At 38.9% G+C, this 27,079-nt stretch overlaps 2 protein-coding genes across 4 annotated transcripts; one reads left to right on the top strand and one right to left on the bottom strand.

Moving 5' to 3' along the window:
• Nucleotides 1–235: 235 nt before the first annotated feature.
• Nucleotides 236–18,281, bottom strand: LOC117304818 (nucleolar protein 8-like). Of its 3 annotated transcripts, none has more exons than XM_033789441.1 (17): nt 18,190–18,281; nt 17,894–18,022; nt 15,593–15,777; nt 14,703–14,765; nt 14,354–14,432; nt 13,179–13,365; nt 11,254–12,969; nt 10,327–10,425; nt 9,008–9,133; nt 7,795–7,879; nt 7,385–7,508; nt 6,791–6,877; nt 6,004–6,131; nt 5,216–5,449; nt 4,464–4,546; nt 3,493–3,602; nt 236–1,683 (listed from the first exon to the last, which is right to left on the bottom strand). In XM_033789441.1, exons 3-16 carry the CDS (start codon nt 15,753–15,755, stop codon nt 3,501–3,503), a joined length of 3,276 nt encoding a protein of 1,091 aa, XP_033645332.1. In that variant the 5' UTR covers nt 15,756–15,777; nt 17,894–18,022; nt 18,190–18,281; the 3' UTR covers nt 236–1,683; nt 3,493–3,500. The 3 variants fall into 3 exon arrangements, with proteins under 3 accessions (XP_033645332.1, XP_033645325.1, XP_033645340.1); XM_033789434.1 differs by having other exon boundaries at nt 17,894–18,034; nt 18,190–18,274; XM_033789449.1 differs by having other exon boundaries at nt 17,894–17,973; nt 18,190–18,271.
• A 110-nt stretch (nt 18,282–18,391) lies between these two features.
• LOC117304807 (pre-mRNA-splicing factor 18-like) lies at nt 18,392–26,266 on the top strand. Its single transcript, XM_033789423.1, has 10 exons — nt 18,392–18,585; nt 19,306–19,383; nt 19,941–20,042; nt 20,926–21,039; nt 21,469–21,684; nt 22,115–22,255; nt 22,770–22,841; nt 23,814–23,931; nt 24,897–24,934; nt 25,316–26,266. Exons 1-10 carry the CDS (start codon nt 18,517–18,519, stop codon nt 25,409–25,411), a joined length of 1,044 nt encoding a protein of 347 aa, XP_033645314.1. The 5' UTR covers nt 18,392–18,516; the 3' UTR covers nt 25,412–26,266.
• Nucleotides 26,267–27,079: the final 813 nt, after the last annotated feature.

The following is a 27,079-nucleotide window of genomic DNA, read 5'->3' as shown; positions in this document are numbered from 1 at the left end:
TGATGATGATAGTAGAAAACATCCCTTGAAATACTTCTGCCTGAAATGCCATATTTGATGTGAAATGAATAATTTAACTTTGCATTTGGAGTTTATCGTTCAGTGAGCGTTTTATTACTTTTTTGTTAGCATTAATGTCATGCAAAATGTGTAATCGGTTTTTCACTATTTTCTCGTGACCCAGATGGGCAATCGATCTCAAACTTCTACAGGTTTGTCAGTTTATGTAGATGGTGGATTACATAAAGTGCTTACACTGCCCGCAACTGCTTTGTTAGCAAAACCAAATCTGTAATGTTCCTTTAATTGATGAAGTTTTATAATTTGATATCATCTACTAATGACGACTTCATTCTGCCCCCTTCTAACCAAATCACAGACCAGAGTTGATTGACACCCCTCTAGAAATAATGGTCTGGTCCAGCTTAGGATATCATGGCCCTCACTGCAATGGTTTTAAAAGATAGATGAACTGGCCTCCTATAATTTCTCTTTAATTGTGATGCCCAATGACAAAATCAGTCTCTTCTAAAAAATTAGTGACGGCATTGAAATTTCAAACAACCGAATAATTATTCTTGGTACCAATGGGATGTGACATCCAAGCCTTGCAGTGCATCGTATCGCTACACCTCGTCGCTAACCCATGGAAGGGTAAAAACTTAAAAACAACGCTGATTGGCTGCTCTGCGAACATGCTTGTCAACAACTTCTGAGCATTTGTAGGGCGCTGAGTTCGCATGTATAAAAACAAAATTATTTTGATGTAATCTACTTCAAATGAACAATGTTTTTACATAACTACCTTAAACTGCATTATATACAGTAGACATGTCACATGAACAAAAACGAATGAAAGGGGACCCGTTGCTCTTATAACTTGATCCTTTTTTTGAAGGGGTTGGGGGGGGGGGGGGGTTGGGCTCTGACAATTTTGATCAGCATGCTCAGAGTGGATCAATCACAGGACTAATTCGAACATCCAATGGGTTTGAATCCCTCACAGGTGATTTGCCTATGGATTTTGTTCACAGAACTCGGGGAAAGTATAGTTCATAGTTCAAAGTACTGAGTATACAGTGCTTCACACATCGGTGTAAGGGTTCAAAGCAAATTATATTCTCCATTCTACTAATCCATTTAGATGAGCAAAACAAACTTTTTAAGTTTTGACAGGAAGTGCCTGGTTTCGGCACGGTGCCTCACAAATGACCAAAACTTAAGTCCTGAACTTTAGGTCAATGCCTTTAAGTTGACTTCACTAAAAAAGTGTTGGTACAGAGGATGACCCATCCATAGACAACAAAGCAACGAAATCATCTGATATTTCCTCATCCTTGTTATCTCTCTTATCAAAGCCGACCTTCTCCGTCTCGTGACAACACGCAGCGGCACAAGCATTGTTGTGGTTTCATCTTAAGAACTGCCTTGACGATTCCAGCGGAAGAGTTCCACTTTTGAACTCAAGCCAAAATAATTTGCAGATTTTGAGATTGACAGTTTTTTTGTTCTGTGTCTGTGTCGCCTAACACAGGGTCCTGTGACGGAGGATCTAGGAATCCAAGAAAAGAGGATATGACAATATTTTCCATGCAAAGAGAGATCCTGGTGTTATAGTTCCAAAGAATAATGGGCTGGTCGTAGGAATTTCTTCTCGTGTAGATAGTTGGCGCCGTACAAGATCTTGAATAAAAATAAAAAACAACACTTGAAGATGTGATGATCTGTATCCATGTCTTGCATCACAAATGCCTATGGTGGGCTATTTCATGCAGATCTGAATTTTGTAGTTATGTGCAATCCTTGTATTTCTTTTTCCCTCAATGTTTTTATTGTATGGTTGTAGACTCTTGCAAATATTGAACAGTATTGTATGTTTTTTTATTGGTCTGCCTGAACAGACTTTTATGTGTTTTTTTTTAAAGCCGTCAAGGGATTGACCCCTCAAGCACAATGTCGATTATGTTCTACATTTTACAACACCCCCCTCCCCCATCACTGACCAGTGCCTTTTCTCATTTCTGTACACATATCCTACGTTAGATATTGCAGAAATAAACAAACTTTTCAGGACTGGCAAACAAAAACATGTTCCTGTTGTATTAAAACCCCACAACACATTTTGAGGAGGAGCACACTGATCTTTTTTTATCTACAAACAAACTTATTCTAACAGTTCCTAAAACAAGCACACCCTATGGCGATCATGCCTTTACAGTTTCTGCTCCCAAACTCTTGAACTATTTTACCATTAAATATTCGAGCGACAGAATCTTTTGACATTTTCAAAAAAAGCATGCGTAAAAGACATTTGCTCGTTAATATCACGTTTATCCATTTGGTTTTTTTTGTTCGCGTGAAAATCTGTGTTTATTGTGCTCTTAGTGACATCCCCTGTATACTTTGATAATCTTAGTATTTCTCTTTTCCAGCATTTCAGAATGTTTTGTCGTTGATGATAGATGGCACGATACAATTTTTGTATTATCATCATTACTTATAGGGATTGTAAACACACATTATGTCAAAATGTCAGAACCAATCGCACAAAAGAAATATCCCGAATTTCAAGTTTCAAGAGCATAAAAGAATTCAGGCTCTTCGTAGCCGAAATCCTAAAAGATGCATTTTGACCTTAAGTTAGGGGTCCTATAGTACAGTTCAATGATGAGTTTTATAAACCCACAAAAATAAATGCGCACGCACCAGCTACCTAAAAATGATTCGAGTGCGAGTACAGTTTAAAATAAACCATGCCTGATATATGGCAGACGGTGCGCCCCCAAATTGTTCCCATACTTTAACACACACATTTCCTCTCGTACAAAAGTCCCCCCCCCCCCAATAAAAGTCACAATAGAAAAGGATGGTACACCATGCCACATACTAAGCAGAAATAAGTTTAAACTCGACAACCAAACTATTGAACTGGTAATACAAAAAGCCTGTGTTCGTCACGGGACCATTCCTACTGAAGGACCAGTCAGTGTCAACCAAAGATCAGGGTACAATTTCATAAAGCCCGAAAGCCTAAAAACTTGCTAAGCATAGAAAAACCTTACTTAACAGAAACTGGTTACCAGCCAAAATTGTATGTTTCACATTGTTGCAACTGGTGCCACATTCATTTTTTTACTAAGCAAAGAAAACTGCTAAGCAGTATTTTCTGCTTAACAGCTTTATGAAAATGTTCCCTGGGTGCAAATGCCTTCTCAAAGGGACGTCAGAGAGAGAGAGTGCATTTGTTCAACGATTCGTTACCTCTGACAGACAGGCTTGATACTTCACGGAGGCAATAAAGCCCATTGTCTCCATGCCCCCTGGGCATTGGCTTGGTGCCCTTGAAATGCTCTCGTAGAAATGTACTACTTCTTTTACCAAGGAGAAAATGCCTTGGTGCCATTGCCCTTTCAAAAACGAAGCACACAGGCCTGCTTCTCTGAGATGTTAACAAAAATAGAAGTAGATTGTAGAAATGATGATCTGACTTACATGTTTGATCACCTGGATGCTTTTATGGCTCTCTTCTGGCTGGCCTTTCTTGATCTTTGTTGAGCGGCCTTCACGTCTCTGACTGCCTTTTGATGTCTTTTCTTGTACTCCTGTTGTGGGACATGGAGAGAATATGAAGAAACATAAAACAGTTATCAGTAAAAAATAAATGAGAAAATAAAACATCAGGGGCCGATTTCACGAAACATTACGCAACTGCGCAAGTCCACTTGCGCAGCGTTTATGACGTAAGTTGCTTCATAAACGTTGCGCAAGTGGACTTACGCAGTTGCATAAAGTTTCGCGAAATCGGCGGCTGGTCATCAACTATTTTCCGCTTTAAAAGGTCCTTTAGGTTGTTTTACAGTTTGCAAACAGTGAAAATACTCAAAACAATATGTCAAATTCTGAAAACGCAAATCCCAAAGACAAAGTTCACATCCCAAGCACAAAGCACAAGGAAGAATAATTGTTAAAGGAACACGATGCCTTGGATTGGTCGAGTTGGTCTTTGAAAAGCGTTGTTAACCTTTTGTTATAAAATGTAACCGTTGGTTATAAAATGCATATGATTAGAAAGATGTTGTTAAAGTAAAGTATAATGATCCACACAAATATGCCTCGAAATTGTGTGGTTTTCCTTTTACCTCGTCGACTAACACTGTCGGCCATTTATGGGAGTCAAATTGTTGACTCCATAAATGGCTGACCGTGTTAGTTCGCACAGTAAAAGGAAAGCCATGCAATTTCGAAGCAAATTTGTGTGGATCATTATATTCTACTTTTAAAACATCTTTCTAATCATATGCATTTTATAACCAACGGTTACAAATGCTTTTTATAGACCAACTTTTTTATAGACCAGCTTTTTATAGACCAACGTGTTCCTTTAACAAGGACACGAGAGACAGGACCATGGACAGGACCCTTGAGTTGGCAAACAAGTGATGGGTAATTATTGAAATACTCACCCCTTGCAGATCAGTTTTTTGCTGCTCAAACCATTTGTTTAAGGCTTCGTTGCTCAGCGTGCGACAGAACAGCTGTGGTCCAGCTATGAAAGAAACAAACCGGAAAATCAAAATTTTAAGACAATGTGAATGTACTAAAAGCAGCAAGCCAACATGTCATATGACATTATACAAATAATGTATCTATGTGAGTCGTTGTCACAACATAAAATGACATGGTGAAATCTGGCAAAAACAAAAATGGAAAAGCCGGATTTCAAACTTTGGCAGGGGATACGACAACAATTTAAAGGCACTGAACACGTTTGGTAATTGTCAAAGACCAGTCTTCTCACTTGATGTATCTCAACATATGCATAACATAACATAACCTGTGAAAATTTGAGCTCAATTGGTCGTTGAAGTTGCGAGAGCATAATGGAAGAAAAAAACGCCCTTGTTGCATAAAAAGTTGTGTGCTTTCAGATGCTTGATTTCGAGACTTCAAAATATAATTCTCAGGTCTCCAGATACAATTCAAACATTTTAGTGATAAGTTACTTCTTTCTAAAAACTACGTTACTTCAGAGGGAACTGTTTCTCACAATGTTACTCGTTATCAAGTAAGGTTTTATGCTTATAATTATTTTTAATAATTCCCAAGAGTGTCCAGTGCCTTTAATAACAGTTAAATTTTAATCAGATATGAGGAATATCTTGGGGGTTATAACCCCAAACACCAATGTGTGTAAAGCACTTTACACTAATCTTACTTTTCAATCTGGCGTCATCATCGAGAAAGAAGAATGTGTGGCTGACGGGTTTAGGTGGGTCACTCGGAGCGTCCCCTTCAGCGCCTTGTTTCTCCTCCACCTCCTCCTCCTCGACTTCTTCTTCATCAGACTCTTCATCACTGCTGTCTAGAGCCAACTGCCTCTTGCCTTGTTTGGTCGCGGCCAGGATGTCCCGCTGAAGAGAACTGATACCCGTTACATCCTCTTCTTCCTCTGCAAGAAGTTATGAAAATAAATATCTGATTCGGCAATAACTTTATGGCGCCATAGTGATAAGCTTGGTTTTATACTTCGTGGCAAAGAGCATGCAGAATGAATTTTCTTGATCTGATTGGACTTTTTCGGGGGTAAACTTACTTCTTTTTTTAAGCAAGTCGCCAGACACACAAGGCCTGAAGGCAACTAAGTGAACTACGACATGCATGTACATGTTGTGGTCATGGTGGTATACTCAATTTGACTGCATTAAATTTATTACTTGTATTTGCAGTACTTCTCTTCCACCATTGTCATATATTTTGACAGAAACGATTAGAGGCCATCACTGGCAAAGTGCCCTCATATGTTTATATTTTTAGTCAGTCGGTTTGTTTTACCATGGTCTCTGTTTTACCTACATCAAATCATCTTCCAAGTGCGAACACTGGTCAGATTTACCCACTTGAAAGTAACTTTTGGTCATGGTTCAATAATAATCCAGTGAGAACCCGGTTATACCAACACCCTGACTTTGCTGTGACATTCCCATGTCTCTCACACCCACTTACCAATCTCAGTCTCTCCAAAGAAACTGAAAGGCTGACTTTCCACTGCCTCTTTTCCGATGTCCAACTTGGCGACTTCAAAGTATTTCTCCCTCCCAACTTCAGGTGCTACTTCATCCCTTGCTTTAGTTCTGGAGAGACAATTTAACTATCAAGTTAAAGGCAGTGGACAATACTGGTAATTATTCAAAATAATTATTAGCATAAAACCTCACTTGGTAACGAGTAATGGGGAGAGGTTGATAGTGTAAAACATTGTGAGAAATGGCTCCCTCTGAAGTAATGTAGTTTTTGAGAATGAAGCAATTTTCCATAAATTTGATTTCGAGACCTCACAACTAGATTTTGAAATCCCGAAATCAAGCATCTGAAAGCACACAACTTTGTGGGACAAGGTTTTTTTTATTTCAATATTATCTTGCAACTTCAACGACCAATTGAGCTCAAATTTTCACAACTTTGTTATTTTAAGCCCATGTTGAGATATACACCAAGTGAGAAGACTGGTCTTTGACAACTACCAATACGCCTCTCTTAATATTTATGCATGACGTCATAATTCGTACCCAAACTGAGCCTATGGGCGCACGTTCCCCATCACATGCCGTGGCTGCGCCCATCGCCTCGTTTTGAGTAAGCATTGTGACGTACCTCATGCATAAATATTCAGAGAGGCGTATGGTGTCCAGTGCCTTTAAACAAAAACAAAAGGAGCAAAAATGTGTCGTGAGTTTAGAGCACAGGACTCAAAATCTGACTGGATCTACTATGTCGAGTGATAAACGCTTACTTTTTCTGTTTCACTGGCTCCTCATTATGAATCTCAAACTGGGCGTGGTCATCTCTGGACGGGTCATAACGCATTTGACTTGGATCTCTGCAGAAAAAAAAATTGTTGGGTTCCACATTAGTAAAAAAAAAAAAAAAAGGGACAGCATTAGTAAATATTTTTGTATTGAATTGAAATGATGAAAATTTAAAACAAAAATTATCTCAGAATGTAAAATTAATAAGAGCTATCCAGTCCTTATGTTGGCGATCTCCCTATTTTGCCTTGATCTTTGTTCGGGACTCCGTATCATGAAAGTCTACTTTTATTTACGGTGATGTATGATTATTGCCAATTGGGAGGGCACAAAATACCAGATATTAATGGACCTAAAATGGACCTTTGCGGTAGTCCATGCTCCAAATCAAATGGATCTGAGCAGCTGTTTTGAATGAAAACCCTGACCTTGTCTGTCAGAGAGATACAAGTTGTGATACAAGTACTATACAAAAAAGAAACTGTTGCTAACGGTGTTCCAACGATTTGTCCTGTGGATGGGCTTGGACAAATTTGGGGGAATCCAGGAGTGAAGTGATTAATGGAAGACACACTCACTTGAAGTTTGATGTTGTCTTGTGCTTCAAGCTGTTCATGGCTTGACTTCCTACAATGCCTTGTAAGATGGCGAGGGATCTTTGTTTCTCCTCCTGCTGATCTTCATCATCTTCATTCAGAGCACCTTGCATAAACAAGACAAGACTGTTAAAGACACTGGACACTATTGGTAATTACTCAATATAGTTGTTAGTATAAAAATATACTTGATAACGAGCAATGGAGAGCTGTTGACATTAAAAAACATTGTGAGAAACAGCTCCCTCTGAAGTAACGTAGTTTTTTAGAAAGAGGTAAATTCTCACCAAAATAATAAAAGACTGCAGCTTAATCCTTTTATTATCCATCTGAAAGCACACAAAGTGATGCAACAAGGTTTTTTTGTCTACGATACTTTCTTAAATTCTTACCCAAGTCCTCTTCATCGTCCTCCATGAAATTCACTCCCATCTTAAAGCGACTGTCTGTGCCAAAACGATCTTGGAGTTTCATTAACTGTTGCGTGAGAATAAAAAGAGGACCAGTTTGTGTAAGTCTATAACGGAGTAAGATTAGGGGGTAAACAAAGGTTGGGGGATGGTCTCTATGTAGGCTCAGAGTAAGTTATTGAATATATATTTCTGAACTGCTTCAAGTTTGCACTCCATCAAGGAATCTTCGATCAAGTTCCACGCTTCTCCTCATTGAACCCAAGTCTCGACACTCATGGGGTCACAGGTCTTTTTTTTCAGCTGCGCCACTCATCTGGAACTCTCTACCACTTAATCTTAGATCTTGTCTTTGTACCACAAAATTCAAATCTCTTCTCAAAACTTATCTTATGTCACAGGTTTTTCAAGGACTAATTTTGTTGTGTCTGGTTTTTTTCTTTCTTTTTCTTTTTTCTTTTTTGGTTTTACTGCGCCTTGAACACCCAGCAGGGTGGATATGTGCGCATTACAAGTCTTATTGTTATTATTATTAAGTGTAAAAACAGTGTAGGGTTTGGGAATAATGTAGGAGGCCTGGTATTAAAGGGGCACCAAGGCCAAGACCAGGGGTGGATTTCACAAAGAGTTAGGACTAGTCCTAACTTGGGACTAGCCCAACTTGGGACTAGTCGTAGGAGATATTAAAAACGTATGGGTAGTCCTAAGTTAGGACAAGTTACTCGTCCTAAGTCGGGATAAAGCTAGTCTTAACTCTTTGTGAAATCCACCCCTGGCAACAGAGGCCATCTCTTTTGACTGGTCATGCCCTGGTGTTGTTAACCACCAGCTTCCTCCACAACTCATCAACACAGTTTAATGTACTCAGTGTTTCCGCCAAAACTCACTAGTAGATTGAACAGATGGATTGCAAATGCTGTCATTCACCAACATCTTTGATATAAAACAATGGAACCATTGAACCGCGTGTATGAGCTGCTCACATCTTTAAGCCAAAGATAGCCTTTCATGCGTGCTTAATGTATACAAAAGGCGGCCAATGTCAGCGGTCTCTTCCCACCAAGCAAAGTTCCAACTCTTACTAAATCCTCCATATTACCTTTTTGAAAAGACAGTGCACTCACAAACTTTTGACACACCTCAAACAAAAAAATCTTCAGATTCCAAGTTCTAGCCGTACCCAAAATTATCTTACCTTTTCTCCAGCTTTACCAAGAAACTGTGGTTTGATCTTGAAGCGTTCCTCATCAGCCTCCTCATCAATCTCCATCTCTTCTTCATCATCGCTGTCAAACAATCCAGATAACTTCTTGGTCTCCGTCTGTTCTCATCATGAAATAAAAAGAGAGCTTAAACCAGGAGTTTCTCTTAACTTTTTTTCTTCACTCGCCTGCCGGACAAGTCGACCAAAATTTTGGGCCGCCCGCAAGTTTTTCCCTAAGCCCACATGTAATAATGCACTCAATTTGAAGTGTCAAAATAAAACAAAAACAGTGTCCTTCCGAAATTTGCATTTTGGGATTATATTAACCCCTAACTTCCGACCTTTACAATACTTTCTTCATTAATATTAATTTTTATGGATTCATAAACTGAAAATCAATAGGCCTATGGAACTTCTTTTTGCAATGAAAAATTTGCTCAGCAGACCAGTAAAAATGGTGTTGACTCGCCCAGCCCTGATTTTACTCGCATTTGGCGACTGGGTGACTGCTAATTCCGAACACTGTTGAACCCTCAAAAACAGACAATTATTTTCAATGCAGTTGACCAACCGTTTGAAACCAATCAACTGACAGGTTGCATGTGATGGCATATCTGTGCACAAAACTAAATGTGCATACTGTGTAGATGAATTCACCACATTTTATGATATAGCGAGCTGGCATATTTTATCTTTTATTCTTAAATACCAGGGACAGCTTATCCATTGTGATTGGTTGAGAGGAGGTATGGCTATGTTTAAACCTGCAATGTAAACACTGTGAAGAGTGTTTAAACATGGCCCGAGGAAATTGTATCTGACAGTAATTTTTCTTAGGTTTACATTTCTTTGGAATAAAAACTGATATCTTATTCGCAGTGAAATGATTCTCAAAATGCTTCATACCAATGAAAGCTGCTGTACAAGTGAGTGTTTATTGCCATGTCAAAGACCAGTCTTCTCACTTGGTGTATCTCAACATATGCATAACATATCAAACCTCTAAAAATAATGAAAGAAAAAACACCCTTGTCACACAAAATTGTGTGCTTTCAGATGCTTAATTTAGAGACCTCAAAATCTACCTCTGAGGTCTCAAAATCAAATTTGTGGAAAATTACTTCTTTCTTGAAAACTACATTACTTCAGAGGGAGCCGTTTCTTTCAATGTTTTATACTATCAACAGCTCTCCATTACTCGTTACTAAGTAAGGTTTTATGCTAATAATTATTTTTGAGTACTTGCCAATACTGTCTACTGCCTTTAAGAGTGATAACGAAACACATAAACCTTCGCTGTAAATACATACCTTGACGGCATTGCCAGCTTTTACATCCTTGAGACTCTCTCCTTCCTCATCAGAGTCGAACCTCATATGCCGACCAGAACCTGTATCTTTCCTTGAATCCTACAAAATGTAAATGGGCAATGTCATCAAATCCATCTACTTCAATAATAATAATAATATACATGTAGAACACTGTGTATAGTGCCGGTATCCGCCTAAAGAAGGCGCTCATGGCGCTTGAGGAGAGAAAGACAAATTAGGACTGAGGATTGTAAGAGGTTTGAACAGGTGAGATTTTAAGTTATTCTTGAATGTTGTGATGGATGGAGATGATTCGACAGTATAAGGGGGGAGCTAGTTCACCTCCCGGGCTAAATCCTTAAATCCTTCCATCTTTAAACGACAGCTCAAGACTCATCTCTTCAATCCTGGAGTTTGATTCTTTGCAAAACGATGCCCTTAAATGGCATTCTTGTCAAGATACTGTGCGTTTTGTAAAGTGTTAAAGTGCAACATTGCGGTACCCCCTGCCAAAACATAGGATTCGAACTGCCTCTGGCTACTGGGCAACCTCGGTAGTCTAGTTGGTAAGACACTGCTCTAGAATTGCAAGGGTCGTGGGTTCGAATCCCACCAGAGTAACATGGCTGTGATATTTTTTCACAGAACTCGGGAAAGTACTGAGTATATAGTGCTAACACACATCGGTGTATGGGTAAAAAAACAAAATTAATATTCTTTATCCCCGATGCAAATTTAACATCTCTTATATTGTAAAGTGTTGTTTGAATTTGGGCTAAAATTCCACAAGAATGCAGGGCTTGTTGCTCGAAGTTTTTAACAAACCAGAATTAATCTTACAAGACCAGAATCTAACTGAGAAAGTACTTTCTTTGAACAAGAACCAAGAGAAGATTTGTCTTAGTTGCTTCAAATTGATACACTTACCACAGCCTTAAGAGCTTCTTGGATGGCAGTTTTCTGATGCAAGACGGCTGCTTGTCGCTTCTTTACAGACTCCAGCCGAATTTTGTCCGAAAGTGCACGTTTACCACCTTTAATCTTAACTGAGCCAGGCTTACTAATTTTTCCCGCTTTCTGAGGAACATCTATTGAATCACTGGAATCACTGGAATCATTAGAATCATCACTGTCTTCTTCATCTCCCTTCATTTTGTTCTTTGGGTTCTTATTTAAGATTCCAGTGTTATCTTTCAAGGAAATTATTTTCTCTTTATGAGGACTTTTTTTTAAATCCTCTGTGATCACAGCAGCACTGGATTTGTCATCTTCATCACTATCATCATCCTGATCTTGATCATCCCCAAGTCGGTGATCCTCTTTGATTTCAATGTCTTTACTTGCATCACTCTCATCGTCCTCATCATCATCTTCATCACTATCGTCAGAGTCACTTTCACTTCCCTCTGCCTCGTCATCCTCATCAGAGTCTTCAACTTCTTCATCTCCTCCAAGATCACCTCTTTTGATCTTCTCGATATCTTTGACATCTTCCTTGGCATCAATCTCACCGTCCTCCTCATCGTCATCTTCATCGGAATCTTCAACTTCATCTTCCCCTCCAAAGTGATCTTCTTTTAAGTTTTTGGTGAATTCAAAATCTTCTTCAGAATTACTTTCCTCTTCCTCCGAATCCTCATCACTGGTATCATTTTCGCTTTCCTCATCTTCTTCAAGATTGTGTTTGTCAATCTTTCCCTCATCCTTAGCATCGCTTTCATCCTCATCATCATCTTTGTCTCCTTCTCCGTTTGCAGCACTCTCATTAATCCCCATATTGTCTTCCTCATTAAAACTCTCTTCCAGAATGGCATCAGTGTCGCCACTAGTTCTTTGGCCATAAGATGAAACTCCTTCATGCATCTTTAAGGATGAAACATCAGCACTAGCCAATCCTAATCCCGGATCAGGATTCTCCACCTTGTTTTCCAAGTAATTCTCTTGTCGGATATTATACTCGCCGTCGGACAAAATCAGAGACACTCTCTCCTTGTGATAGTAGTCGTCCGCCCAGTTGGATAAAACTTGTTTCCCTGCTCTGTCCGGCTTCCTTGTGATGTTACAAATCTCATCAGTGTCCGCTGATCCACAGGACTCATTATCCGATTCCAACTGGCACTGTTTAAGTACTTCTCCGACCTCAGCAACATCCTCCCGTTGTTCCTTCTTAGACTGGGCAATATTTGCTTCCGTGTCGGTTTCATTTGCAGTGATAGGCCACAATTTGACGAACTCTTTTTTGTTCTCTTTACGCTTCACCTTAACAACTTCAAAGCTGTTCTGTTCTTCCGCGTGACTAGTCGCTCCACCAATTTGTCTCTGAAATTGCTGGGGTTGAGATTTCTCATTTATTTTCTGTCCCGTCAACACTGACTGAAGTTGTGTCTTACTTTTCTTCTTCTGGCCACAGTCGGGAAACTCCCCCATTCTCTTGCGGTCCATGGCAGATTTTTCCTCCGGCAAATGCCACGTTAGTTTCGTCACAGATGACTCGCTCATGAGTTGGTCATTTTGAGGATTCTCTTTGAACTTCCGGAGGTAATGTCCGTATTTGGAGGGGTCATAGGTCATATGAGATCTCTTGTCTCTGCGTCGCATGTGCATGATGGGAAGAACCCGCCCAAACTTGCCGACAATCCAGCTCTGTGGACATGCAAAATAAATGTAAAATAAGGCAATCATAAATCAGGTCTATACTGTACAATATATTCTGTCAAATTTAAATAAAGTCTTGTAAAATGAAATATTACGACCTCAGACCAAATTGCCTCAAGATCAAAAAGTTGAAGCGAGCTTTACAAACTGACCACCCATGTCACCCAAACAAACACTGTAAGAACTACTAAACCTACATCTTCCCCTGGTATAGGAGTTCCAGGAACAGCTGCCTTCAGGATAAAGTTCTCCACCCCAGCTTTATTCAGATTCTCCTCCAGCTTAGCCATTGCTTCTTCTTGTTCTTTCATCTTCAAGGTCTTCCTCACAACAGGCTTTTCATCGTCTTCGTTTTCCAGATGTGCTTTCCTCTCGGCTTCTAACCTAAAATTGAAAAGAAAGGAATTGGTCAAGGAGGAAAATGTTGCAGAATGTTGTTGGTGCAAAATGTTGTATACCTCCTAAAATAGATTTTACAGTACGCGGGAGTTTAAAATTGTAAAGACGTAGTATCTTGCTTAAAAAAGCTTGAATGTTTAAACAAAATATGTGCACGCCAAAGGTATAACATTTGGCATTTAGAATACATGTATCTGTGCAAGACACAAGGTTTTTTGCAAAATACAAGATATAAACTTTGTTGTAGTGACACAAAATACATTTATCTTTGGGGTGAACAAAGAAACACTTTCTAAGCGGCATTGAGATGAAAAAGTGCTTTCCCTTTTCAGATAAACCGTTCATTCAAAGGCACTGGACACTATTGGAAATGACTCAAAATAATTGTTAGCAAAAAAAACTTAATTTGTAATGAGTAATAGAGAGCTGTTGATAGTATAAAACATTGTGAGAAATGGCTCCCTCTTAAGTAGCGTAGTTTTTGAGAAAGAAGTAAACTCCACTTAAATACTTGAATTTGATTTCGAGACCTCAGAAATAGATTTTGAGGTCTCGAAATTCAAGCATCTGAAAGCACACAGCTTGTGCGACAAGGGTGCTTTTTCTTCCATTATTCTCTCGCAACTTCGTTGACTAAATTTACACAGATTTGTTGTTTTATACACATGTTGAGATACACTAAGTAAGAAGAATTGTCTTTGACATTTACCAAAAGTGACCAGAGCCTTTAAAAATCTTGCTTCCCAATTTTTATCATAAACTGGGTGTGACCCTGGCTATAATGGCAGTATTCTGTCAACAGTTATTAACAATCACACAGTGCAATCTCCATGAATGTAAGACTGAATGCTTCCTTCAATTGAGCTTTGTACAAATAGTGCCAGCAGGAAGTCCAGGATCTGTGGTTCTTTTTGTCAACATGTGACACAGGTTATATGGTAGTGATGGGCCCAGTGGATTTGTTAATACTTACTTGGTTAAAAAGCTGTCTTTGGCCACTTGTACCCTCATAGCATGACCTTTCCATTTCGCATTGTTATATGTGGACACGCCTAAAAAAAGAAAGAACAAATAATATAAAAAATATGTAGACATCCCACAATGTAATTAAATAACAACAACTCAATATCTTGTGATAGTCTGTAAACCAACAAAACAAATGTTACAATGGCTCACAACGCAACACAAAATGATTTTTTTATTCTTTTTTATAATAAGCCAAGAAATTCGGTGGATTACCAACACAAGTCTGGGGAATGTGGACCTACATTGAACCCCTCTTTTTTTGTCTCCTAATTTCTGAACTAATCATGTACACTTACATTTTTTGAAGTTTGCCTGCGTTATATCGATATCCATGTGCGCAAAGACATTTGCAACTGTTCCTGTGGAGTCAGAACAAATACACAACAATCGGTAATAACACTGTAAAAGTAAACAGTTCAAATGATGTATCATACAAAATGCTATATAAGGAAATGTTATGTTTATAACTTTAGTTGTAAAGTTGAACCACTTCGGGTCAGTATTGAGACAACTTCTCCGTGCCTACCGGCGGTAATATTTTCTGGAACTATTTGGAGCTTCCGGACTAACTATTGTTCATTGAAAATACTATTGCTATGGTGAAACAAAGGAAAGGCAACAAAGGTTCTCATCATAGGCAGCAACATTTTATGTTTTATTGTGAGAAAACATGAATAGTGATTGCCGATAATCTGCCATGGTGAAAAGCTCAATCATTTTATCTTTAAAAACCCTCAAACACACTAGCACCACAGAATTCCCCCAAAACCAGACCTTTTAGGCTAGTATGGGATGCATGGGTTTCTTTGGTTGGTACTGCTGGTGTGGAAACCCTATGGCTTGTGTACCATGGACTTCAGCAGGCCCCCCGGCGGTTTACTTTTTAAAAGAGCATGGGCACAAAAGGAATTTTGGAAAGGGCAGGGCACCAAGGCGTTTTCTCCTAGGTGCAGGGCTACCTCTGTGAGGAAATTGTCAAGAACTATGGTAGTAAACTTGCAGGTTCAACCATGGATAAAACTCCTTTTCGCTTCTGAGAAGAACCGGTGTGGTCTTGACATTTTAAACAGTATACTCTACTGCTCCTCATCTGAAGACGAGCATAGCACACTGTTTAATACGTCAAGACCACACATTGATCTTCCCAAGGCCAACACTCCTCCGGATAGTAAAAGGGATTTAATACCTTGAGCGTCCCTCTTGAGACTGATGTCAACAGATGAGACAGAACCAAATTTGCCGAAGCGTTGCCGAAGATCAGGCGTTGTGACATCCTCGTGCAACCCACCGACAAAGAGTCTCAATCTGCTCAGTTTGGCAGCATCTTTGGCCTGGTCGGCCTCAGGCATGGTGGGCTACTGTGATGTAAACCTACAATGAACATGGAATGGTTGTTTACTAAGCCCTCAATAAAGGAAATTTTAGAAACTTTAAATCAATACATGTTGTTCAACAGAAGTAAAATAAATCATACTCATCAAACTCAAAGCCAGAGCACATCCTTTTTTTCTTACATCGTTCCTATTTTTAAGGAGTAAAGCTGTTATACTGGCTAGCAAAAATGATGAATACTGGTAAATTATATCGGGTTTTCTTTCGATTTGGTTGCATTAGTGTTACACCACTGGTCATCTTGCATAGAATTATAACTTGCTATTTCAATTTATTACCCCTGCAATATAATGACATTTTAATCTGTATACGTCCAGGTAACCTTACACTCAGGCTCAATCTGAACTGAAGACAACAACATCATAAAAGTAAAACGAGGCAAACAGTAACACACAGGCTTAAACGAAAATACCTCTTGTTACAGTTAAAAACACAACTTTATCAAATGATTGAAAGTGATACTAAAGACACAATGACTCTTCCATTTCGAGAACGGTTTATGAAATGTTCAAACGTTGCTTAATATGTGCATTCAAAAGTTGTCGTCCGCAGTCCACAGTTGTAGTTAGTTGTCTGCATTAGTGCGAGCCCTGCAGACCAGGGCCCAAGTTTATGGCTCTGCTTACAGCAGAATTGACGCTTCCTGCTTACGTGCAAGCACCGAATTTCAGCGCTAGCCTTATAACTTCGCGTAGAATGCCTAGTAATGCGGAGTTCGCACTCACAGAAGCCAAAATTCACTGCCAACCCATGAAATACGCTTGACTTGTCTTAAAGAACAGAATTCCTTGATTCCATAAGCGTTGATTCTATGCTTACGCCATTACGGTAAGCAGAGCCATGAAATTGGACCTTGCTGTGATGTATAATAATGCTAGTAGGGCCTATAGACTTGTACTGCACACATATTCACCTACTACTCCTAGAACTATGACTATGAGGTTTGTTCGGCTATCGTCTCCGCGAACCTACTTAGTAATAGGTTGACATATCTCGCAACACAAACGGAGGGGTTTTGGCATTTCGATACGAGGTAAAATCTTTCTTTTTTTAAACCAAATCTCACCAAAATTGGGCTCTACTTGTTCTTTGAACTCTCATTGACCTAGGACGTGGACCAAAAAATCCACTCCACAATCTCTAAATTTTTAAAAAATTAAATTCTTTAATTGACGGTAAGATACGAATTGAGTGGATTTTGTGTACCACGTCATCAGAGATGCCAAGTCCAGAGGCCAGCTATGCGTGAGATTTTTCAAAGCTCACCCCCCTGGAAAAAAATTAAATTTTTAGAAGGCCTTTTCGAAATCGCCGCCCAACTTCTTTTTTTTTTTTTTATGTTTTAAAAAAAAATTCAGAAATTTAATTGTGGACAAAAAAGTGTTCCAAAATGCATCAAAAACCTCTTCAGAATAATCAAAACTCACATGAGGTATAGGAGATGCTGCTGGTTAATGTGGAGGTATGATTGTGTCAGATTATTTCCCCATAAAAATAAAAATAAATCGACTTAAAACGATGTCCAAAATCCTCCGCTCATACTAACACAAACTTGTGCACAATAAGCGTGTTGCGCTCTGTCGAATTTTGGCTGAACCTGTGTGGAGAGCAAAAACGTGCGCAATCTTCAAATTTGAGCTCTGTTTGTACGGCAGCTTAATAAGTGGATGATTCTGATAAACTGCGTGCAATCTGAAGATTGTGCAAGCTTTGTAGATTGCGTTTTTTGTACACACGACGAGCGCGATTTGGCAATGCATTGTCGTTATTTGTTATTTTTGTCCCGGTCTGGCCCCAATGCGTGAGAAAATGGTGAGCGTGAGACAGAGCCCAAATGCGTGAGCCTCACGCCTAATGCGTGAGACTTGGTAGGTCTGCGTCCTAGGTCAATGAGAGTGCAAATCAATTTTGGCGAAATTTGATAAATAAAAAAAGACTGAGAGATTTTACCTAATAATCATTTCGAAATGTCAAAGGCAAAGCCCCCCCCCCCATCCCCCGTTTGTGTTGCGAGACATGTCAACCTATAGTATAGTTCGCGGAGACAACAGCCGAACGACCTCATAAATCATAGTTATATAAGAGTAATACTCACCCTGCTTGGTGTTCAAGGCTATGAGGATTCTGTACGTCTATTGCCGAGTTGACTAGCTCATGGAGCAATGACTAGCTCCACTTGAATTTGAAAGTTGAAATTGAAGTTGAATGGCCAAGTTTATTTGTGCTAAAAAGTAAACTCAATAAATTAAATTAAAAGACATTAAAATCATTTACATGCAATGATCATGCATCACATGGGGAAGTAGAAATTTTGTTAAAAAGGATTCAGTTCAGACTTTGGGCTTGGTCGAGTAGACCCACTAAAATGCGAAGAGTAACTTGGCAACTTACCTTATATTAGGAAATAACCAATTACTGGACAAGTACAATCCAACAAGCAAGAGCCTTACGAAAAATGCCATGTGCACTTTCCTCTGCTTTCGTGATACGGCTCTGCTTTCGTGTTTGTTCTAGCGCCCTCATGCGGCCTGTGATACCGGTTACCTTCGAGATAGACGAGAGGACTGGAGGAAGTTTAAACCATTGGAAAAAAAAATACAACATTGAAATTTTGACAACATTTAGTGCTCGCCTCTATGTGGTTAGTTTAATTTGGCAAGGGGATCATTTGTTTTAATTTTGTACTTAAGGGCAGCACGATCATTTGTGGTGTTAAAAATGGACTTTCTTAAGGCTGAAATTGCGAGAAAGAGGAAACAGCTCGAGCAGAGTAAAGTCGTTCCAGCGGTAAGAATCGTTATGGTATTTTGTGTTGCATCTGTTTCGTGAAAAATAGTCTCCACTTGCTTGTGAAAATGCATCTGTCTGATCTGGTCTGCACTTTTAATTTACAATATGATTGCTTGATAGGTTAGATTAATGTGCTATAGCCCCAGTATCTTGTGCGCTGTGGTTCGTGTACGTGGTTCCCAGACACTTGTGTACACAAAAGCACGGATCAGGTATTTTTTCGGAAAATTTTCCGTATGGGGTATGGCACCTCCACTTTTTCATTCGATATGAAATAATAAAGTATCAAATTTACCTCAATGAGATATCCTTTTTTGTAAAAATTAGTGAAAAGGTGGTGGCGCCATACGGAATGTTATCCATTTTTTCTTTCCAGGACGAACGTGTGCAGATAATTCTCCACGTTTGTCCTGGGAAAAAATACGCACATGGTGATGGTCAGGGACAATCGGCATTGGTAATATAGTGGTAAAAAGGAGTAGTTGGGGACTGAATTACGGTAAGAATTTATCATCCCGAACTCATATATAGCACCCTCGCTGCAGAATGCTTTCCAAGTTCCCTTAATAATGGACGAAAAACAATTCAGATTTTCTCCTTTAATTAACTGACTTGACAGTATTTGTAAAAAATAAGTGTTAGTGAGACTTCAACAATCGAGCCTGAGGAAGTTTTTATTTTTTTTATTTTAATGATCTATGTGCCCTTCTTTTCTAGGAATCTGGACAGAAATTCTTTAAGCGTGGCGAGTTAATGGCAAAACAGGAAGAGCAGTACTGGAAAAAACATCAAAAGGTTTGTCACATCATCATTAGAATTAATATTTCAATTCATTCAAGTTGGTATATTCTAGAGGTTAAACTTGCATTGTGGATTAAGAATGTTATATAAGCCAGAAACCGGCTAGATACATCACTTTTAGTTGAGATTTAAAAGTTCCACCGACCCGGGGCACTATTAGGATTGAGTTTTCAGTCCCTACTTAACTGCGTGGGTTTTCTCTGGAATAATTATTTGGGGTTTTCCTCCCACATCTAAAATTGACATTTCTTTTATTGTCTTCCTCTTCTCGTACGGAATCAATCAAAATCAATCAGTTGGATATTCTTTTCTTGTAAAATTTGGTACACCACCAGATTGAAAGTTTGGTTGATTTTGACGGAGTTGGACTTTAGGACCACATCCTGGTTGTTTTTCAAACCACCTAGGGAGTTAGGGGGGTTAAGAAACTAGATGTTTATATATGCAGTGGTAACAAATAGACCCCTGTAAGAACCCAGTGTTAGTAAAGGAGGCACAGGTTTATAATATTATTTAATACTCTACTACATTGTTTTCCCATCGGTTCTTAGGTTGAGGAAACCCCATCTACCGAAACGAGGGAGGAGAAACGAAGGAGGAATGAGTCTACAGATTTGATGGATCCAAACCTGATGACACTATCCAGACAAGAGGTTGGTTGAAACATGGAATATTTGATTAGAATTAAGGCCCGGTCACAAAGGCCCGATAACGAGATCGAAAACGATAACGATAAAAATGCACGCCCTCAATTGGTTGAAATGCTCTACGCAGTATACGCCCACGCTCATTCAACCAATCGAGGGCGTGCATTTTTATCGTTTTCATTTTTATTCTCGTTATCGGGGCCTGTGTGACCGGGCCTTTAAAGGGTTTGGGTACTTTTTGTACGACACAAAACACAATGTCCACAGATTAACATTAAACTTTTTACAGTTTGAAGATACTGATGATGGAAAGGTTTCTCTTAAAATATTACTTGCTGATGTGCTGTAGTTTTTGAGAAATGAGTTAAAGAATGTCAGGAAAACAATTGTTGCTCAGGAGATGAAAATTATTATTGACATGACTCTCCTGAAAACAGTGCTCCCGTGCGATTTTCAAAAACATTACGACTATTGAAGCTGAAACTTCTACGGGTTAATTATACTCCATACATCTTCATTCACAGTGAGTAGGGATTCATGACCTGGCTGTAAAAAGCAGCGTCCCAATTAGATTAAAAGGAAGGAATTCCTTTGGTAATCACTCTTAAAAATTTGCTTGGTTTGAAGTACTGCAGCTTTCGATAATACAAAACCTGCTTATGTGGTTATGGAAAAAGATATCAGTATTTATCCCACAAAGTTTGAATCGTCAGAATGTGCATTCCAATTACGGATTATTCTTCCTGCTTGGACTTAACCGCTCCAGTTTGTTGGTAACAATACCTCTCACTTTCTTCGCCGATTTGTTCTATGGGTTGTCCATTTTTTGTAGAATCTGGGAAATTTTACCATGATTTATAACAAAGCTTTTATTTTATTTTTTGTCTAGGTTATCAAAAGGTTACGAGAAAGGCAAGAGCCAATCCGAGTGTTTGGTGAGACTGACACAGAGACGTTCTTTAGACTCCGGCGCATCGAGATGCTGGCACCTGAGATCAATAAGGTCGGAGGTCAAATTATATTCACATGTTTTACGTCAATGTTTTGCCCGACGTGTGACAAAGCACTGTATGACTGCGTGGTTTTCCGTCCTGTAAACCCACAAAGCCTTGTAAATTCTATAGCAGATGCTTTAAATGCACACGTTGCCTTGGATTGGGCGCTTTTGGCTACAAAAGGCTATGAAACAAGTTTGGTTTGAGAGATAATTTAAAAATCATTTAATGATTCACACAAATATCCCTCTCGAAATTGTGTAGTTTTCTTTTTACTCTGTGAACTAACATGGTCTGCAATTTTGTGGAGTCAAAATTTTGGTTCTTCATAATTCCATTGGAAGATGATTGAATCACAAAACTTAGTTTGACCTTGGAGTCCCTCTTTAAAGGTTTGTACAAAATAATTATAAGTTGATTTGTTGTTTTTGTATCAGGGTCTTCGTAATGACTTCAAGGAGGCCATGGACAAAGTGGACCAACAGTACCTGGAGGAGATGGTCAAACTCCAGGGGGAGGACGTGCCAAACAGAGCCTACGACATCAAGTTTGAGGACGATGGGTCAACCATCGACGACATCATCGAGATGTCCTCTGGAATGGGTCAGGGAGATGATGAACTGGACAATAAAGTCATCGTTCGATACATCAAGGTGTTTGTCTTGTTTATTTTGTTGTTTGTTTGTTTGTTTGTTTGTTTGTTTGTTTGGATGGTCTTCCCACAAAGGGAATCTTGACAAACTCCCTAAAAAGATGCCAAGCTAGCAACAGCCAATTTCTCTCTTACAAACATTAGTTTGATGTCTGTGACTATGAATTACAACAATACTTATTCTAGTCAATGGGAAATCAGCAGTTTATAGCCTCTGGACTCGAACCCACTACTTGTGATTGCATGTCCTGCAGTCTAACCACTTGACCAAGGTGACCAATGTAATGAGACTGATACTTCACAAGGCAGTGTGCCACCAAGAGTGTGCAAAGGCAGGACTGCGTTGGACTGCGTTGTCCTAAAAGTAATCATTTTTGGCAACTAGACTTGATAATCCTCCGAGGTTAATATTTTTCTGTTTTCTACTGCAGTTTCTGCTCAAGATGTGGGCACAAGAGCTCAACCGAAGAGAGGAGCACATCAAGCGTAGCAACAAAGGCAAACTGGAGAGCGCCACCTACAGTCAGACAAAAGCGTACCTCCAACCACTTCTCAGAAAGCTCAACAAACAGGTCAGTTTTATTCACTCAATCTCCTCCTTGGGCCTTTCTGACCTGGTTTCCTCGATGGCACAGATTAAAAAACTTAGCTTCAAAATCGTCTGCGTGCTTGTTTTCATAAAGACACTGGAAACTATTAGTAACTGTCAAAATCCAGTCTTCTCACTTGCTGTATCTCAACATATGCATAAAATAACAAACCTGTGAAAATTTGAGCTTGATGGGTCGTCGGAGTTGCTAGATAACTATGAAGAAAAAAAAACACCCTTGTCACACGAAGTTGGATGCGTTTAGATGGTTGATTTCGAGACCTCAAGTTCTAAACTTGACGTCTTGCAATTAAATTCGTGGAAAGTTCTTTCTTTTCTCGAAAACTATGTCACTTCAGCGGGAGCCGTTTCTCACAATCTTTTATACTATCAACCTCTCCCCGTTACCAAGTGAGGTTTTCTGCTGATTATTATTTTGAGTAATTACCGATAGTGGCTACTGCCTTTAATCTTTGTTTTATTTTTATTTTTTGCAGACGTTGCCCCCAGATTTGCTGGACAGTCTGGTAACCATCGTCAAGTACATGCTGGATAGAGATTATGTCAAGGTTAGTAGTGTTTAATTTTTGTATTTTATCTTTTTATCCAACGACCAGCTTTTCTCTGACGCTTTAAAAAAATCCATGATCTAGCATTGGTAGTCATATCAAAAGGATTACCTCTGAAATACCGTCATCTTTGCCAAAATGAAAGCTTTTTTTTCAAGATTATCTGCAGGACTTATGTGGAATGGAAAGCAATAGTCATATTAGACTCCTTTATGACATGTTCCAAAGAATGTACATGTATGTTGGAAGAAAAAAAAATTCAAAGACAATAAATGTGGTACTTTTCTCAATTTTTTTTATAAAAATACTGCAGTATCCCTCTTTTATCACAAATTACTTGTAAAATAACAGAAGTAGGAGCAGATTTCTGCATGAAATCTTTGCAAAAATGGTATCTGGATTTTCCGAATTGATAAAACATTGGAATGGAACACATGGACTAGAAGATTGGAATGAATTTAACAGAATGTACTCTTACAAACTCAAATAACGTGCCAACCCTTCATGACGTGTGTCTTGAAAACTCAAAGAGAATTGGAACCAAAATACTTTTCAAAAAGAATAATGATGTACCCTCTTCTATGATGTGTTTCCTCGATAGGCCATTCACACCACCTCTTGTAATAACTTTCTTTAAAAAATTTGAGACGCACTTTATTTTAAAAAAATATTAATTTTTTTAAAAATATTCTTTACCCCGATTCAACATTTATTATATCTTTGCAATACCGTCTGCCAAAACATAGGATCGGAGCTGCCTCTAGCTACCGGGCCATCTCGGTAGTCTAGTTGGTAAGACACTGCTCTAGAATTGCAAGGGTCGTGGGTTCGAATCCCACCCAAGAGTAATATGCCTGTGATATTTTTATTTCACAGGGTGCAGGGGGAAGTACTGATTGTACAGTGCTAACATACATCGGTGTTTTGGGTAAAAACAAAAAAATAATATAATGTAATTTATTTTGTTGACAGGCAAGTGATACATATCTCCAGATGGCTATTGGCAATGCACCCTGGCCCATCGGTGTGACCATGGTGGGAATCCACGCTCGTACCGGTCGAGAAAAAATCTTCTCCAAGAATGTGGCTCGTATCCTTTGAAATCTGATTGGCTGAACATAAAGATACCAACCATGAATAATTAGTCGAAAGTATAGATTTTTCTAGCAGAAATTAACCTCTGTAGTTTTTGTTATAAAATTTTGTTGAGTTGACCACCCATTTGAAACCATTCAACTGCTGAGGGTGTGTAAGGTGGAGCAACTTTGATAATGATAATAATAATGATAATATCAAAGTCTTATGTAGCGCTACATCTACCAAACAAGGTACTCTAGGCACTGAGTATATACAAACTTTCAGAAGATAGGTTATTGCAGTGGTGAATTGTGAGACCCAATTATGTAGCACCTTATAAGGGTTCACAGAGTATTACTATGCACAGAACTGTGTTACTGTGTGGATGTATTCACTACATGATGTCATATTGCAGGCTGGTAAATTACATATAGCGTTCAAAATCAGTGGATGGTCGTGAATGGTCAGACAGTAAGAGGGTTGAGCTAGGTCAGCACTATAAATGTGTTTTTTCAGACATCATGGGAGAGCAACTATGGCAGTTGGACACTTGGACACTTTCGGAACAGAACAAAAATTAAAAGTTCACATAAAACCTTACAGGGTTTACAGAAGGCAATGTTGAATGACTTCTCTTGAAATATTCCATGACATGCTTTACTTTTTGAGAAAACATTCAAACATATCAATTCTCGATATCGAGAATTACAGATTTATTTTAAACACATTTAATGACACGGCGAAACGTGCATAAACAAGGGTGGGTTTTCCCGTTATTTTCTCCCGACTCCGATGACTAATTGAGCCTAAATTTTCACAGGTTTGTTATTTTATATGTAAGTTGTGATACACGAAGTGTGGGCCTTGGACAATACTGTTTATCAAAAGTGTCCAATGGCTTTAAGTAACTCAGCCGTGTGTATTTTTTAAGTAACGGCATGAATTGTTTGATGTTTTCCTTAATGCAAATAACAACAGATGTGCTGAACGATGAAACACAAAGAAAGTTTATCCAGGTATGCAAACATTTAAAAAATAAATATATAAATAATGGGCTTGACATTATCATGTCGATGCTTGATTTCGAGACCTCAAATTCTAAATCTGAGGTATCAAAATCAAATTAGTGGAAAATTAATTCTTTCTTGAAAAATTTGTCACTTCAGAGGGAGCCGTTTCTCACAATGTTTTATACTACCAACCTCTCCCCATTACTCGTTACCAAGTAAGGTTTTATGCTAATTATTGTTTTGAGTAATACCAATAGTGTCCACTGCCTCTAACCGTCCTATGAAGATTTCTTCTGGGCAGATCTGGTGGTTTTGATGAGGATATTTTCTATGATTTTGATGACATTTTGATCGTTGTTTCTTTCTCAACCTCATTTATTTATCCAGGCTTTAAAGAGACTGATGACTCAGTGTCAGAGACATTTCCCAACTGATCCTTCGAGGAGTGTCGAGTACGTCAAGAGTGACATCATCAAGCATTGAGAAACAGCGCCCTCTACCATTTTCAGGCTGGACATGGATAGACTGGTCTTTACAAACTAAGTGGTGTTATTGCATAGGCATATGCGATGAGGCATAACTACCAGACAGTACTATGGCATACTAGGTCAAAGGTTACATCTGGCAGGAACAGCAGGATCTAAAGGCCGGTGTCTCGCATTATTCATAGACCCTTTACAGATTGGCAGGAAGTGGTGATTATGATGCATTTTAGGGCAGTTTGCGAGTTAGCTTTGCACGTATGCTCTGCATGACGAACATCCCGAACAACGCATCATATCCCAGACTGCATAGGTATTTCCTATTTGTAAAGGGGTCAATGCGCCTCAACAAAGTGACTAGAACTATGAATTAATCCATATCTACCAGTCAACACTGTGTTGTTCTTGTGCATGTAACATCATCGACCAGTGCAGTCTTCTCTGTGATTCACAGTGCGTATAGACCCATTGTATTTGACGTCACACTCTCAAAAAGGAGGCGATCATTGGACAATAGCTGTTCTCTGTGCGTAAAAACAGGCGCATAAACATCGGCGTACCTGTAGCATTTCGCGATATGCAAGGGGGCGCTATTGATTTCTTCTTACACAATAAAGAATGGCCTCCGAACAATGCGTAGTATTTTAGGTGTCGACTCTCTTCTGTGCATGTTTGTATACGATTTTGACATCCAGGAAATAACATCCAGGATAGGTACATGCAAGTACGCTGCACTTCAATTGAATCACAGTGTAACTGTAACTTTAACCGGCGCTTAATGCCATTATACACTTTCGGTACAGAAAAAGAATTAAAAGTTTACAGATTTACAAATAATTTACAGGGTTTACAGAAGGTAATGGTGAAAGACTTATCTTGAAATATTATTCCATGACATGCTTTACTTTTTGAGAAAACATTAAAACAATATCAATTCTCGATAGCGAGAATTACAAATTTATTTTAAACACATGTCATTACACGGCGAAACGTGGGGAAACAAGGGTGGGTTTTACCGTTATTTTCTCCCGACTCCGATGACCGATTTGAGCGTAAATTTTCACAGGTTTGTTATTTTATATATAAGTTGTGGTACACGAAGTGTGGGCCTTGGACAACACTGTTTACCGAAAGTTTCCAATGGCTTTAACACATGATGCAATGTTGACCCAATCACTCCCTTCAAATTGAATAAGATCCACTCCTAAATATGATTTTGGGACGGTTTGCGTTACTGGAGTACAAAGAAATAAGCTTAAAATTTCAGTTTGTTTTGTTTAACTCTTGATATTTATAAATAATGTACATCAATCGGTATACACTTCTTAAAAAGTCTTTTCAATGGTTGGGGGGGGGGGGGGGGGGGGGTTGCGGAATCTCTAAGACTGAGAGCAATAATCATGCCAAGCAAACAGTACAGTTGGAACCAGTCAAAAAACAATGCGCATCACATTGTTTTTTGGGTCTGTACTCCTTTTCTGTGAAGCAGAATTTTTTTAAAGGCAGTGGACACTATTGGTTATTGTCAAAGACCAGTCTTCTCACTTGGTGTATCTCAACATATGCATGAAATAACAAACCTGTGAAAATTTGAGCTCAATTGGTCATCGAAGTTGCGAGATAATGAAAGAAAAAACACCCTTGTCACACGAAGTTGTGTGTGTTTAGA

Source organism: Asterias rubens, chromosome 2 (genome assembly GCF_902459465.1).
Source record: "Asterias rubens chromosome 2, eAstRub1.3, whole genome shotgun sequence".
Taxonomy (NCBI): domain Eukaryota; kingdom Metazoa; phylum Echinodermata; class Asteroidea; order Forcipulatida; family Asteriidae; genus Asterias; species Asterias rubens.
The sequence above is the reverse complement of the archived record's forward strand: the minus strand, read 5'-3'. Positions and strand labels throughout refer to the sequence as shown.

Excerpts from the sequence above, each read along its gene's own strand:
- LOC117304807 (XM_033789423.1), top strand. The coding sequence starts at position 18,517 with ATGGACTTTCTTAAGGCTGAAATTGCGAGAAAGAGGAAACAGCTCGAG. Across the intron at positions 18,586-19,305 it reads AGAGTAAAGTCGTTCCAGCG|GAATCTGGACAGAAATTCTT; the intron begins GTAAGAATCGTT and ends CTTCTTTTCTAG. Across the intron at positions 24,935-25,315 it reads CACAAAGAAAGTTTATCCAG|GCTTTAAAGAGACTGATGAC; the intron begins GTATGCAAACAT and ends TTATTTATCCAG.
- LOC117304818 (XM_033789441.1), bottom strand. The coding sequence starts at position 15,755 with ATGCCTGAGGCCGACCAGGCCAAAGATGCTGCCAAACTGAGCAGATTG. Across the intron at positions 14,433-14,702 it reads GCAGGCAAACTTCAAAAAAT|GCGTGTCCACATATAACAAT; the intron begins GTAAGTGTACAT and ends TTCTTTTTTTAG. Across the intron at positions 6,878-7,384 it reads AAGACAACATCAAACTTCAA|AGATCCAAGTCAAATGCGTT; the intron begins GTGAGTGTGTCT and ends TTTTTTCTGCAG.